Genomic DNA, 16,821 nt, shown 5'->3' on the forward strand with positions numbered 1-16,821 from the left:
GGAAAAGGGGGTGAGGCCAGGTAAGTCATTAGCATATACATGGCGAATAAATAAATAGATTTCACAATTTAAGATATATTCATTATTCGTCCACACATACATGATTATGTTTGCATTTTTTATAAAGTCCATTCACACATCTAACACAAACAGTTCTCGTTCTCTTTCTCCCATCCCACCCGTTTCTGTCTGAACAACCGCTACAATCTTTTTCCTTTCCGTTGGGGATCTTACGGAGTCGTATGCGCGCATTATTTGGTTCACGATTAGGGAGTCTTTGCTGACGCGATAAAAGATGCTCTTGTGCGAGATCCTCAATTATACATTGCAGAAATGATAACCTAGAGAGACGTGGTGCATCACTATTTTGTTTATAAAGTATATAAGCATTTGTTACCATTCTTTGTAGTAGATTGAATACAACTTTTTTTCCATACTTTCATTGTTTTTCTATCATCGACATATGCGCTGACAAGCTGATCAGCTAGATCTACTCCTCCAATGTTTGTGTTATAATGTTCAATCAATTTTGGTTTCCCGTTATTATTAAGTTCGGCTCTACATGCTGTGGATAACAGACGGACAGGTTTCCGACGCTTAGCCTCCTTATACACACATAGCAATAACTGTCCTTGTCTTAAAAACTTGGCTTCGTTTTCATTAATTGTCGGGTTTTTCATAGAGCTCGGCATGGCACGATTTTTACGTAAAGTTCCAGTCATAAATGTCCCTTTCCGCAGTAGTTCTTTTGCTAAATCAATTGACGTGAAAAAGCTGTCTGTGACAACGTGGTAGTATTTATTAAAAAAATTGCACGAGTCTAATAAAAGTGAATTTACTACGTAACTTCCCTGTAACATTCCGGCAGGAGTTGGGTCATAACGCTTTCCTTTATATACATTAAGACGAGCAATGTATCCCGTTATTGATTCAGCAAGCACCCATAATTTAACACCGAATTTCACTGCCTTTGAGGGTATATATTGAATCATTATTGACCTGCCCCGTGTTCCTATCAAACTTTCGTCTATACTTAAAGATTGGTTTGGTATATAATATTGTTTAGATTTTGCATTAAACAAATCAACGAAGCATTGCAATTTTCCGGTCGGGGTATACTGTGGATCATCACGGTTAGGAATCATAGCATTGTTAGTTATATGAAAAAACTTCAAAATCAATTGGAACCGGTTCCTTGAAAACATGTCTCTAAACCATTTTTTTGATTGGCTAGCAAACTTTGTATTCCAATATTCGGTTATAACCGGTTTCTTTATGATACCCATATTGAGAATAACCGCTAAAAACGCTTTCAGATCTGTCAATGTTAAAACCCCAACTTTGAACCAGTCATGCAGGCGCGAGAATCGTTGAATTCTGTCTTTACTAGCAATATACATGTAGTCTGCTGCATACCTGCAAAGAAATAGGCTTTATAAGTTTTCCATCGAAAGTTACTTTTTTCAATTGAAACTGTTTGTTTTTATAGAAGCAAGTGGTTATAATTTTCTCACGAAAATGTACCTTTTCTCCACCAAAAAAGGGAGCTAGCGGCGTAGCGCTAAGATAGCTTTTTATTGTTTTTATGAAAAATAAGGCAACACATCGATCATGAAGGGCTCATTGTCTTAACTTCTGACTTTTATTTATAAAATGCCAAATAACTTTTATAAAGCAAATACGCAGCTCAAATGTTCGACTTATGTCCGGTTTTAAATTATGAAAATGTTCTATATTTATCAATTCCTTGGTGCAAGATATAGAGTGGGGTGCACATATTCGCCGGGGACACAATTTCGCCGTTTTATAATTTTGAGTTGTAAATACTTCAAAAGATGGCTGAAATGGAAGAAATATGCCGGTAACTAAGATTTTTATAACAAATATGATTTTATTTTAAACTACGACAAAATTGCGGCACTTACCGCAAAGGACCGAAAAACGGATAACGATTTTCGGCCAATTGTCTGAATGAATAACACGATTTCAAAGAAGTATTTCTTAGTAAATCTTTGACTGACTGCCCTAAATTTCAGTTCTTTACACCTTTAAAATGTCTGCTATTGCCATCTACAATGAAATTGATTTGAAAAATATTGTTTAAAGCTGCAGGGGTTAAAAAATCCACTAGCCCGACGCCCGGGACTAGATCATTTACGCCTCGGGCAATTAAAATGTGTAATCCGATATGCCCGACGGACTAGTAACAAAAAATTCTTGACGTTTCCAAAATAGAAAGTGAAAAATCCCTTCATCCCTATTCTATGTTAGCCATTTCGATTCAATTAAGTTATCCGGGATTCCAAGAATTTGAACTGGTTTGTACAGGTCCTGTTGTACATATTTTAAACATAGAACAAATAACTCTGGCATGTCTGGGTGGCCGGGTATCATGTGTTGATTATCGTACTTTAAATATCGATTTCTCATACCATTGATTGAGGTATTGTACATTGCTTATTGTGCCGAGATCTTCAATTAACGTTATTTGGGTGTATGATGTATTGATTGGTATTGACATGTCTTGTTGCACAGCTCTTGAGCACGAAACTATGCAACAAAATATTTTTTAATATTTTAGTACGGGAACCCCAGGAACTTTGTCAGTTTCAGAACGAAAAACGGTAGATGAATGGAGTAACGAGGCTGAAAATTCATCTCCCCAATATGCTAAATACGACAGGGAAAAACCGCGGAAAAAAAATAATAGTGTCCAGGACAGCAGGGCTGTCAAGTCTATAGCGTGAAACTCATACATTTTCATGCTTATTTGGCGGCATTTTCCTTTCATCTATTGTTTTTTCTCTTTGATCTTAACAATTTGGCCAACAAATCACACATTCACTTCCTGAAAAGTTGGTAGATCTGGGACACAATGATTACCCTGGCAAGGTTGGCTGTTGCTGATGAAAAAAACAGACAATGCTCTGTGAATATTGCCGTTAGTTGCCCCTAGCACGCCAATAAAAAGTCTGCTTTGAATGTGGGAACAACTTAGTTAGGTTAAGCACCAAAAGAATAATAACAGATCAACAAAAAATATTAAATACAGTGTATAATGTCTCCTTCAAAACAAAGGGCACCTACTTTGTATTATGCAGCAAACTTTTAATTTTTAAGGCATACTAGGGCTAGCAGGTCAGTTTAGATGGACTAGCAGTTCTTCCAACAGGGCTAGTAAAATCCTGCTGCCAATAAGTCCTGGGCTAGCTAGCTGTAACAAAATTTTTTAACCCCTGTCAGCTGCAGTTATTTGGGTTTAAATATATGTATAAAAAATATGTGTCCCCCATTGACAAAACATCAGGCCAAACACCCTTTAATCTAACTTTTCAGATGATTATTTTCAAACAAACACGTTTTCAAGCTTAAGAATATTTCGCATTTGAAGTTATCTTCATATAGAAATATCAGTTTACTTCAAAAACAAATAGACCTGAACATAAACTGTGGAAAACATGGAAAGATATGGCGAAAATGAGCACCCCACTTTATACCACGGGGGGTAACTTCTTATTATTGGGCATACGGGGATGTGCCAAAAATATGGGTCATAATTTTGCGAGATTTTATATAAAAATGACCCTCCTTTTTAATGACATCCTATATTAAAATGCATTTACGTTTGATAACTGTATATTGATTTGGGGTATGATCTACATATCATATATAAATATGCTATTGAGAATCTTACATTATTAATGGTCAATTATTATATTAAATTAAATCAATTCATTTGAAAGTTCACCTTTCAAATAAGTTCCCAAATGAACCCCGGAAATGGGTCATATTTTAAATATTGTATATAAGTATACATGTAGGTCATTCTTTCTTAAATATTTATATAATTATAGGTACTGAATTTCAGTGAATGTTATATCAAAATGGGTACGTTTTTTGAGGCAAAAATGGCACACCCCTACCAAAAAAATATCGTAGTTACCCCCCCCCCCCCCCCCCACGTGCTCTATATCTACATAAAGAATGGATCAATAAAATTATGTACATAATAGGACCTGTTGGTTTCTGTAACTATTTGTCTCAAGAAATCCATTGTCATAAACAGGAAAAAATAAGATATATAAGTCTTGAATTCCTTGGAGGAGCGTCTTGAAGTCCAACACTCTCTGCAAAGTTCTGTTGCATTTCATCTATTTCTGCTGGATTCTAAACCATGGTCTTTGGTTCGGCATATTTTCATCTTTGCTACTCTCCGATTCTGTAATCTCTTGAGCTAGATCAACATCTGAATCTGTTTCACTTTCAATATCGGAAACTTTGGAATCATCGGAAATGTCCGACATTTTAGTAACGCAATGCCAATAGTTCTAAAAATGACGTCTTTTTTTTTAATTGTGACGTCACTTAAATGTAGAAAAAAAATCAAGCACTTTTCGAAAAAATATGAAAAGGGGGGTTCATTGTGTTCATTTTTTTTCTTTTTCAGAACCTTCCGCCGATAATTCTTTTTTTAATATTGCCTTCCCCTTACATCTAGAGCCTGCAAAACAGTATATATATATTTTTTTGGCGACGCCAGAAAAATAGCGCGGTCTGTCTTATAAAAAAATTACTCAAATACTCAAATTGGGAGAGTCACTGAGTGTGATCATTCATGAGCTTATAAGTAACCCTTTTTATCTACGTGTAGGTACAATAATAAGTTTTGCATCGTCCATTATTGTTTTTAAAATACACGAATCAGTCAGACCAGCTGATTGCTGTTCGGTGTGAGCCAAAGCTCCGTGTTGAAAGCCGTACCTAGACCTACAATGGTTTGATTTTTTAATTTGTGACTTGTGTTATGATATTGTAATTATTATGTTTATTTATGTTGGCCTAATTTGTGTTGTATGGCCTGATAGTTGTTTACCAAATAATCTTATAACTGTGCAGTTTAGGAATCACTGGAACAATCACAGAATGATTGGAACTTTCTAGAATGATCCTTATAAAAGATGCGTAATTTAAACTTCTACGTTATTCCAGAAACTTCCATTGTAACTTTCCAGGATTTTCCACAATGTTCCATTATAAAGTGTTCTAGAATTTTCCATGACAACACTATATATACAGACACTAAAGTTAAACTCTCATAATTAAACTTGGACATAGACATTGATAGACATTAGTATTCACAGCATTTGGATTGACACTTTTATTCTACAAACAACATCATACTGGATTGTGACATTAGTAGTGAACGTAATATTCAAATTGGATTCCGAAAGATTTCCGGATACAGATAAAGATAACAGATTGGACTCATATTTTGACAGTTAAGTTAACAGTAATATTTGTGTAATACTTTTTGTAAACTTTTGTATATTAAATATTGTTAAATTTTACTATTGATTTGTGTCTTTTGTTGGCTACAATTTAAAGGCGATTTCTGGCCGTAACAGAAATTGGGGGCTCGTCCGGGATCTTAAAAATATTTTATTCAAAATTTGTTTAGTATTTTTATTATAACTAGCCAACAAAATTCTACAAAATGGCATTTGATGCTGGTAAATTTTTGAAAACGCCAGACCTGGAGAGTTTTGATAATTTAAAGAAAGAGGAATTAGTGCTGCTTGCTAAAGAACTGAAATTAGTTTTTAAAGTATCTATGAGAAAACAAATTATAAAAAATTTGGTTATAGACAAATTAGTTGACGCAGAAATTTTAGGTGAAGAGGCTCTTGAACTTAAGGTCGAAAATATTGACGCCTTTAAATTAAAACAGCTTGAATTAGAACATGAACTCAAACTAAAAGAATTGGAAATGAAGGAGATGGAGAAAATAAAAGAAGATGAATTAAAATTAAAAGAACTTGAAATGAGAGAAAGGCTAGAGATGGAAAAACTGAAAATTGAAATGGTCAAAGAAGAAAGCAACACTAAAGTCCAGTCGAAATCAGATTATTTTGATGCAGCAAAAAATATACGTTTGGTTCCGAAATTTTGTGAAAAAACAGTTGATAAATATTTTCCACAGTTTGAGAAAATTGCTAATAATTTGAAATGGCCAATGCCGTATTGGACTACGATGCTGCAAAGTGTTTTTGAGGGTAAGGCAGCTGAAATATACTCCGCACTTCCATCAGAAAAAAGTTCTGATTATGACACTGTGAAACAGGAAATTTTGAAAGCCTATGAGCTAGTACCAGAAGCATATAGACAGAAATTTAGATCTTATAAAAAGTTTGATTCGCAAACCTATGTGGAATTTGCTCGGGAAAAAGAAGATCTATTTGATAAATGGCTTACTTCAAAGAAAACAAAAAACAATTTTGATCAACTAAGACAATTGATGTTATTAGAAGAGTTTAAACAATGTGTTCATTCAGAATTAAAAACACATTTAGACGACAAAACTGTTGAGTCAATACATGATGCGGCTGTAATTTCAGATAATTATACTCTTTCACATAAAAGAAGTTTCAAGAGTCAAAATGTTAATACTTCCAGTGGAAATTACAAAAATCAAAGCACTGAGCGTACTGATAGTAAGCCTGTTCCACAGAATAAGAGTCAGTCCAGTTATAATATGTCTAGTCCAAAATTTGATACTTTTGAGAAGAAGTCACTGACTTGTGCTTATTGTAAGAAGATTGGTCACCTGATGGCTGATTGTTTTAGACTCCAGAAGAAGAATGAACGAGATAATAAGCCGAAGACCAGTGCTTGTACAACACCTTATATTACCAGTACATTGGAATGTCCTGCGAGTCAGGCTTTTAAGTCCAGTTTTTGTGATTATATGGAGGAATATAAACCCTTTATGTCTGATGGGTTTGTTGCTATTGTTGATGATACCACTCTTCAGCCTATTAAAATTTTACGGGACACTGGAGCTTCTCAGTCTTTATTGTTAGAAGGTGTGTTGCCTTTGTCCGAGAAGACTTCTGTTGGTGCCTCCGTTCTGTTACAAGGTGTAGAGTTGGGTTGTATAGATGTTCCTCTCCATCGTATTTATCTGAAGTCAGATTTAATAACTGGACCAGTTGTTGTAGGTGTTCGTCCTAATCTCCCTGTTGAGGGTGTTACCTTATTGCTAGGAAATGATCTAGCTAGGAACAAAGTGGTTGCTGAACCAATTGTTACCAGTGAACCGGTGGTGGATGTTAAATCACCTGAAGATGATGCTGAATTATATCCAGCTTGTGTTGTTACTAGGGCGATGGCTAGAAAACAACAAGATGAGAATTTGCAAACAGACAAGTTTGATTACATGGACCTTTCTGACACTTTCATAGCTGACATTGAAGGTCCTGGTAACTCAGAAAAGGCAATTATAAAACCACCTAGTGTTAACAAAAATGTTATTATGCCATGGCCAGATGTAAACAGCCATTCATTAGACCGAAAGAATTTATCTGAAGAACAACATAAAGACCCTGAGGTTCTTCAGCTCAGCCAGAGAGCTCAACCACAGGAGGAAGCAGACAAAGTGGCCGAATGCTATTACCATCAGGACGGCATTTTAATGAGGAAGTGGAGGCCTCCTGATGCTACCCCAGAGGAGGAATGGAGAGTGGTGTACCAAGTGGTGGTGCCTAAAGTTTATAGACAAGAAATTATTGGTCTTGCCCATGACACCCCCTTGGCTGGACACTTAGGTATAAGGAAGACTTGCCTTAAGATCTTGCAGCATTTTTACTGGCCTAAACTTAGAAATGATGTTGCAGAATACTGCAAATCATGTCATACATGCCAGGTTGTTGGTAAACCTAACCAGAAAATACCACCAGCACCACTTCTGCCTATTCCAGCCTTTGACGAACCTTTCAGCAGAGTTCTAATTGACTGTGTTGGACCTTTACCAAAGACCAAGACTGGAAATGCATATTTATTGACAATCATGTGTACATCTACCCGCTTTCCTGAAGCTATTCCGCTCAGAAATATCAAGACACCTACTATCGTCAAAGCTTTGATCAAATTTTTCACATTAGTAGGACTTCCTAAGTCTATACAGTCCGACCAGGGATCAAATTTCATGTCAGGTTTATTCCAGCAAGTCGTGTACCAGTTAGGGATTGCTCAGTATAGATCAAGTGCGTACCATCCAGAATCTCAAGGTGCCTTAGAACGTTTTCATCAAACATTGAAGAACATGATTAGAACTTATTGTCTTCAATTTGACAGAGACTGGGATGATGGAGTTCACTTTCTACTTTTTGCAGTCCGAGAGGCTGTTCAAGAATCCCTTGGATTTAGTCCCTTTGAGTTGGTATTTGGCCATACTGTAAGGGGACCGTTAAAATTGATTAAGGAAAAGTGGCTTACTGAACATACTGACTTGAATCTTTTAGACTATGTATCTAGATTTAAAGAAAAATTGTATACTGCTTGTCAAATTGCTCAGAAAAACTTAAAAAATGTACAGAACAAGATGAAAATATGGTATGATAAAGATGCCAGGGACAGAGTTTTTGAGCCTGGTGATAAGGTACTTGTATTTCTGCCTGTCCCTGGACATCCTTTACAGGCTAAATATTGTGGTCCTTATACAATAGAGAGTAAAATCAATGACTTGAATTATATTGTAAAAACTCCAGGTCGGCGCAAACAAAATAGAGTGTGTCATATTAATATGTTAAAACCATATTTTGAGCGTACTAATGTACTATGTGATAGTAAACCAGTTGCCACTTTAGGCATGGTTAAATTTGAGAACAATCATGACAAACCAGATGTAATTGAACCAACTTTTAGTTGTAAAACTATGGAAGAGACAGTTAGATTGAAAAATTCAGAAATTTTGTCAAATTTAGATTCAAAACTTGCACATCTGTCTTTTGATCGTAGAGAAGAAATAAAAACTTTGGTATTTTCTTTTAAAAATCTTTTTCCAGATGTGCCAAACAAAACCACTGCTGTTTGTCATGATGTTGATGTAGGAGATGCTTCTCCAATTAAGCAACATCCTTACAGGCTCAATCCACTCAAACTTGAAGTTATGAGAAAAGAAATTAAATATATGCTTGACAATGATATTATTGAGCCGAGTAACAGTGAATGGAGCTCTCCTTGTCTCCTTGTGCCAAAACCAGATAAAACTTTTCGTTTCGTGACTGATTTCAGAAAAGTAAATTCAGTCTCAAAATCTGATTCCTATCCGATTCCAAGGATAGACGATTGTATTGACAATATTGGTCAAGCAAAATTTGTGAGCAAATTTGATTTATTGAAAGGTTATTGGCAAGTTCCATTGACACAGAGAGCTCGTGAAATATCAGCTTTTGTTACACCAGATGGCTTATTTCAATATACTGTAATGCCATTTGGCATGAAAAGTGCTCCAGCTACATTTCAAAGAATGATCAATAATGTTATAAAAGATTTAGACTGTTGTTATGCTTATATTGATGATCTTATTGTATGTAGTGATAGCTGGGAACAGCATTTAACACATTTATATGATACTTTTGATAGATTGTCAAAATCAAATTTGACTGTTAATCTTGGTAAAAGTGAATTTTGTCAGGCCACTGTTGATTATTTAGGGCATACAGTTGGCCAAGGTCAAGTAAAACCTATTATGGCTAAAGTGGAAGCTATTTCCAAATTCCCACCTCCTACAAATAGAAAACAACTTATGAGATATTTAGGCATGATTGGATTTTACAGAAAATTTTGTTCAAATTTTGCTACTGTGGTTCAACCACTGACTCATCTTTTACGAAAAGATTCTAAATTTATCTGGAGTGAAACTTGTCAAAACGCTTTTGAAAATAGCAAATCACTTTTAATTAATAGTCCAGTTCTGATTACTCCAGACTTTGAAAAACAATTTAAACTTGCCGTTGATGCAAGCGATGTAGGAATTGGAGCTGTTTTATATCAAGAGACAGATGATAATGTTGAAAAACCTATATCATATTTTTCTAAGAAATTAGATAAACATCAGAAAAATTATTCAACTATTGAAAAAGAGTGTTTTGCAATGTTGTCAGCACTTCAACATTTTGATGTATATTTGAATCCCACTGTATATCCTATTCTTGTTTATACTGATCATAATCCTCTCACCTTCATGCATAAAATGAGAAACAAGAATCAGAGGTTGACTAGGTGGAGTTTATTGTTACAGGAATATGATGTAATTGTAAAACATATTAAGGGTAAAGATAATGTAATAGCTGATGCTTTATCTAGAGCTTATTAAATCACTTTGTATATATTATGTATTTTTGTTCATATTATTCATGATAAGTTTTTGTTACACTAAAACTTCTTTTAAGGGGGGAGGTGTTATGATATTGTAATTATTATGTTTATTTATGTTGGCCTAATTTGTGTTGTATGGCCTGATAGTTGTTTACCAAATAATCTTATAACTGTGCAGTTTAGGAATCACTGGAACAATCACAGAATGATTGGAACTTTCTAGAATGATCCTTATAAAAGATGCGTAATTTAAACTTCTACGTTATTCCAGAAACTTCCATTGTAACTTTCCAGGATTTTCCACAATGTTCCATTATAAAGTGTTCTAGAATTTTCCATGACAACACTATATATACAGACACTAAAGTTAAACTCTCATAATTAAACTTGGACATAGACATTGATAGACATTAGTATTCACAGCATTTGGATTGACACTTTTATTCTACAAACAACATCATACTGGATTGTGACATTAGTAGTGAACGTAATATTCAAATTGGATTCCGAAAGATTTCCGGATACAGATAAAGATAACAGATTGGACTCATATTTTGACAGTTAAGTTAACAGTAATATTTGTGTAATACTTTTTGTAAACTTTTGTATATTAAATATTGTTAAATTTTACTATTGATTTGTGTCTTTTGTTGGCTACAATTTAAAGGCGATTTCTGGCCGTAACACTTGGATGGAGAATTGTCTCATTAGCACTCATACCACAAATTCCTATATCTATAAATGTTCAGATTATTAATATGTTCATTCATTTATCTACATGTACTTTGAAACTGGCACACTTATACTTGTAAAAGTACATGTAGGTATAAGAAAAAAAAACTGAACTCAACTCATATGTGTGAAACATATCAATGTTCTATTTGAAAAAGAAAAACTATAAAGAGATCGTGTCGCTAACCTGCACACTAAACAATGGCTACATCATTATTTGACATTTATATAACTCTATTAAGATTTAACTGACAATTGCCGTCATGTTGATTTATTTGTAGATCTTCCCATTGATAATTAGTCTTTTAAAGTTTTCATCTTTGTCTAATCTTTTCATGAAAAGAGGCTAAAAATGCAAACAAAAATGTTAAAAATGATTCTTTAATGGCAACAACTCCAATAAAGAGTTAACTTAAGATTTTCACCCTCATGACTTATTTGTAGATCTTGTCTTGCTGATCAGCTGTGCTTTAAAAAGTTTGTAACTTTATATTATCTGTTTTCAAGTTCAGTTTGCGTTTATTATAGTTTTTGAGATGTGAGCAATAACGCCAAAATAAAATATGGCAAAATTCGTCAACAAGAACGATAGCTCTGATCAGGAGTCGTCTGGCGATTTTTGTCTTGTTGACTTATTTGTAGATCATTTATTGCTATTTATAGTTTCCGTCTATGTATGAAAGTTTTCGAGATGATAGACAAAAAAAATGAACAAATGGTGAAGTTCTTATTTAAGGGCAACAGCTACTGTCAGAAGTTGTCTGACAGTTTTGACGCAAATAAACAATAGGTAGAGCTCAACATGTTCAACATTTTTTCCACTGTCAGATTTTCTCTATTTATAGTTGTTTCAAAATAAAAGGCGAAACTTGCATTTCACTCCTAAGTTCTATTTTTAGCCAAGTCGGCAATATTGGTTAACAAGCGGGGGACATTTGAAACAAGATAACACAACGATTATTGTAGCCAAAGATGGTCATATATAGCCCTGTAGTTTCAGAGGAAACATATTTGTAAAAATTAAAAGACGACGACGAACGACGCATATATAGTATGCTAGTGACCTAATACGACATACAATGATTGTAATTGAGAGTTTATGTTCAATTAAATTTAAAAAAGAATGAGAAAAAAGCACGCTTATAAACCTAACTTACATGTATGCCCGGAGGAAATAATCCTAATGTAAGCCGTCTTTCCCGTTTGCCAAGTTTTATGTCCGTCGGAAAGAATCTTTAATAAAAGAATAATTTTAGCTGACAATAATTATTCTATGTTAATTGTCATATAAGTGAAAACCCATCCAAAACATATTTTATTCAATTTATTGGAATATTATCACTCGTTTTTCCCGTGAAAAACTTTTGTTTTCATTGACTCGTCCTTTTGTGTGTTTTTGGGGTTTTTTTTGCTTTCAATAATTGAAAATAATCGATCGTCTTTCCTGCAAAAAACATTTCCGTTGGTTCCGAAACTAGAAATCGCTGAAAACTGAGTAATAAGAAAAAAAATCTCTGAATAAAATCTTTCGAAATTTGTACCTGTTTGTTTGCTTCACAAATTCTTTTATCAGATCCAATGAAAAGAGTAGATACATTTGTAAGAGTAGAGAATAGGAGGTGAATCTCTAGCTGGCATCCTGATTGGTCCAGATGCATCTCCGTGAAATGGCGTGTCCTGCTCTGCCTCTTGTGGAAACACACGGAACTAAATTGGCTGATTTCCCGGTGCGGCCATTTTTGACAGCGTCGCTTGCCGTAGGTTTGGTTGTGACGTCACATACTTTGTGACGTTAAACCAAATTCAAAACTTGGGCTGGGCCGATCTTCAGTAGAAACATCCGGTTGTCCTACTGGCACTCAAAGGGAGCATAACAAGATCGACCAAATCGGCCCTATGGCACATAGGAGATTAAAAGAAGTCCGAGTTCGATGTCATGCTACGTTCACACTATTCGATTTAGTTTAATTTGCATTTGAAACGTTTTACGTCCTAACGTAAATACTAATACAAATTGCAATGCGCGTTGCATCACTGTCCTAAAGCCGTTAACTATCTCTGTGCCATGGGCCACTTTTTGGCCATTTTTTTTTGTGGTACTGCAGTACAGTGCCAACGGCAAGGGGCCACTTTTGGGCCATTGTTTTTTTTTCTCTGATGCTGTAAAATGTACTGTGACGTAACGTCATTGTTCTGGCTCCTTTAAAATAAACAAAGCGCGCCAAATTCTGTAATTGTTATAAAATTAAGAAAGGTGCGTGTAAATCATAATTTTCTTACTAAATACACATTTGATGAATAGTGTTTCCCTAAAATATTATATTTTTATAATAAATCCATTAATCTCTAACACATTTTTTGGTAACAAAGTGAAGGCTAAGGGATTTCTTTGCAAGTTGTTAAAGTATAGACATTATATTTTGACAGCTACCTTTGAATTTTTCAGATCACATCTTTTTCTGAATTGGTAGGTTACACTTACATGCATATTGAAGATGATATTTGAATGTATACCTGATGTTGTACTAGCGGAAAAGCAAATACCAATTTTCAAGTTCTGATTTGACCAGGCTTGAACACTTTTTTTTCAACTGTGCCTTAAAACGTATCTTTTTAAAACTTAAAAACTTATCTTATATCAGAATACACGCAACGGCGGGAACATGTAGAGCAGTACCTCAGTCTGCTCTCCTTTCTTTGATAAATTATAATTTAATTCGAAATACATTTAAGAAAGTGTCCATACAACCGTTTAATTCGAATTAACTGATTCGTTTTACCGAAAACATATTTCTTATGCGAATTGGATAATGCGAATTAGCCAATTCGAATTCGATTTGAATTAAACTAGAGAATTGTGTAATACGCGATTACCGAACTCGATTCGCATTCGATTTGAATTCAATTCGAATTAAATGTACGTGGGAACAAGGCATCAGTTTATGAATAAATATTTTTTTTTCGATCTGTCATCATCAATTTCTTCGTTTTTTGAAACCTTTAACAATTTTCCACAGCACCGTGATGTTTTTATAAAGGGACGATACACCACTACTTACCGTTTATTGAAAAAAGCAACGCCTACTAACCTTATATGGAATATAGACGTTCTCAACTTTAAACCAATTATATTCATAGAAATGTATAGGAAGTAAGGTAATAGTTTATGTTCACCATTGCATTTATTTTTAGAAATCATTAATGCTGATATTGAAGACAATGAGAAAAGATGGCTGATTATTGGTATATGCATTCAGTCTGTTTTAGCCCCAACACTGCGAAAATTTGCAGAACCAGTTACACGCAACTTGTACAGTATGATACAAAAAACGCATGGAATTCAAACACAGATATATCCTGACCAACTTAAACAATACCCAAATGCAGGACATAATTTGAACTATGAAGCAATCAATAACAACCATTTGATACCACGAGTTCGTCGAACAGATGTTGGTAACTACGACTACAAAGTGACCAGTCACGTAGAATTCTCAAAATTATTCTTAAAAACCTTTATGACCCAGTACACGGCTTTTGATGAATCATGTGACTTGTCAGCACTACTTGGGATAATCATAAACATTGACACATTTTCCAAGCCAGTGAAGAATGTTGCTCTTAAGGTAAGTTGTTATTTTCAAGGGTTTAACTATATTGGTCAAGGAATCAATTGCGGATAAAGCAAACAGGTTTCTCGAATAGTGAGGTTGAATACATAAGATTACGTACATGTATAAGAGGATATAAAGTGGTAAAAGTACCACTTCATATAATGATTGTAATTTTGACATACTAGTATTGTCAAATACCAGACATATGTCAAATACACATCATATAATGTCAAATACACATCATATACACATGGAAAAAAGTATTGCAACACCTTGATTTTTTAAACCTTGAAAAATCAGCCTCTTATTTTAGATAGAAGATGATAAAATACTCGTAAAATAATATTGAAACATAGTTAATGATAACATTGGCATTGATACAAGTAAAACAATGTATGAAACAAAATGTTTTATCTAACCACAATATTGATAACAACATGAAGTATTTTTTGTACAAAAAATGCGTTTTACAACTTTTACTGTAGTCGAACTTTACAATGTCAGACATTTCAAAATTAATCTTAAGATGATTGTTGACATCATGGCTGATCGATATACGCCAAAGAATTAGAACTTTGTTCACAGCCTCCATTCAAACGGATAACCGCCTCTTGACGTCTTCTGATTCCTGCCACCAGTCGACTAATTTGTTGCTGAGGTAACCGCAACGATTCCTGATGAAGGGCATTGTTTATTTCATGACGTGTTTGAACTTGGGGTGTCCTTTCGCGAACTTTACGCCAAATAGTGTCCCATATATGCTCGATATGGTTCAAATCCAGGCTACAATCAGAACAAGGAACTTCAAGATTAGCCGAACAATGGATCTTCCTCCATGATGCTAATTACAAACTTTGGTGAGCTCTGCACTACATTGGATACGGGCCACTGTATGTCTGTTCGTAGCAAAAGGTCCCTGAAATGGTCTTATCACACGATAACCAGTAGCGATGACTCTATTTCGAACAGTTCTTGTTGAAAGTTTCCTGTGTGGCAACCACTCTCTTTTTAGGATTGTATTGTTTTTAATGGGTTTCCTTCTGACCTACCTTTATTATACTTGATTTTCCCTAGCAGATCACGGAAGGTCTTTAACATCGGTTGTTGTCTGATTTTTATTCTCAAAACGACATATAGTGGAATGGTGATGATCAACAATACGTGCAATTGTCACAGCGACATACCTGCTTCTCTCATGCTGACAATCTGCCATATTGCTGCAGTTAAGAGTTGTGGAGGACCCATTACAAGGCGTCAATCACATAACTTTATAAACTTGTTTATTTTTAAAGTGTTGAAAACAATGAGGATGAACATAATCTGTTTTATTGTTTACGGGTACAGTAGCTGCATGTGCAGATAAGAACTTATCAAGTCGATATTTATTGATTAAACTCAGGTGCAATTTAAATATATTTCAACAAATTATATCACAAAAAATAAAGAGTATTTTTTTAATTTGTATTTCAATTCGGTGTTGCAAAACTTTTTTCCATGTGAATATATACTTAGAAGATAACTGCATTGTATTTTAGGGCCCGGTATTTTAAGCTCCGACGGCATCAGTTGGAGATTTGATGGTCGCAAATTAAGTTTACTGGCGACGCGTTAACGGGTAATTCACGGCCGTCACTCGGCTAACCGAGAGATTGGTCGGTTAATCTATATTGAGTATGCGGCTATATGGGCGATTGGTCTGTTAATCGGGTTGGTTATACGTCTGTTAAGAGTAAAACGCTTAATTTAATGTTAAACTCTATTAAATATACAGATTTTTGGAATGTTATAAGCACCAAATCAAAAAAAGAAAAGTGTCTGACAAAATGATATCTATCATAGAACATTTTGCACTTGCAAAAACATTTCTTAGTTTGCGCAGTTTTCAGTAAAACTAAAAGGCGTCGCGCAAGTATGTAGTATTTATGCTGATACGCATAGCAATTTTTTTTAATAAAAGGCGAAACAAACAAATTTAGATATCATTTATATAAAGGACAAAAAATAGTACTGTGGTTCTAAAAAATAAATCGACATTAGTAAATATTTCATAATTGTAATTGTAAAATAACGTGAATAATACCATGTTTTAGTGAAAATTGTGGGAAAAAAGTCTGTTAATGGGTTGGACAATTGAAATTGTGTCAGTTGAGAGTTATTTAGCCACGACAATAATTTTGCTACCTTTATATTTTACCCTTGACAAATTTAAGAATGAGATGTTCCTGAGTAAACAAAAATGACAATACGGTGCAACAGTATCCTAGAAAGAGCATTTTTATTTTGAATTTCTTTGCATTTTATTGAAGGGTGTGTCACT

At 34.5% G+C, this 16,821-nt stretch overlaps 1 protein-coding gene across 1 annotated transcript in view; it reads left to right on the forward strand.

Moving 5' to 3' along the window:
* Positions 1–14,092: 14,092 nt before the first annotated feature.
* Positions 14,093–16,821, forward strand: part of LOC143048448 (uncharacterized) — a 37,402-nt gene continuing 34,673 nt past the window's right edge. Inside the window, exon 1 of the mRNA XM_076222134.1 lies at positions 14,093–14,516. Coding sequence (XP_076078249.1) covers positions 14,208–14,516 — 309 coding nt within the window. The 5' untranslated portion in view covers positions 14,093–14,207. The remainder of the gene's footprint in view (positions 14,517–16,821) is intronic.

Source organism: Mytilus galloprovincialis, chromosome 10 (assembly GCF_965363235.1).
Source record: "Mytilus galloprovincialis chromosome 10, xbMytGall1.hap1.1, whole genome shotgun sequence".
Taxonomy (NCBI): domain Eukaryota; kingdom Metazoa; phylum Mollusca; class Bivalvia; order Mytilida; family Mytilidae; genus Mytilus; species Mytilus galloprovincialis.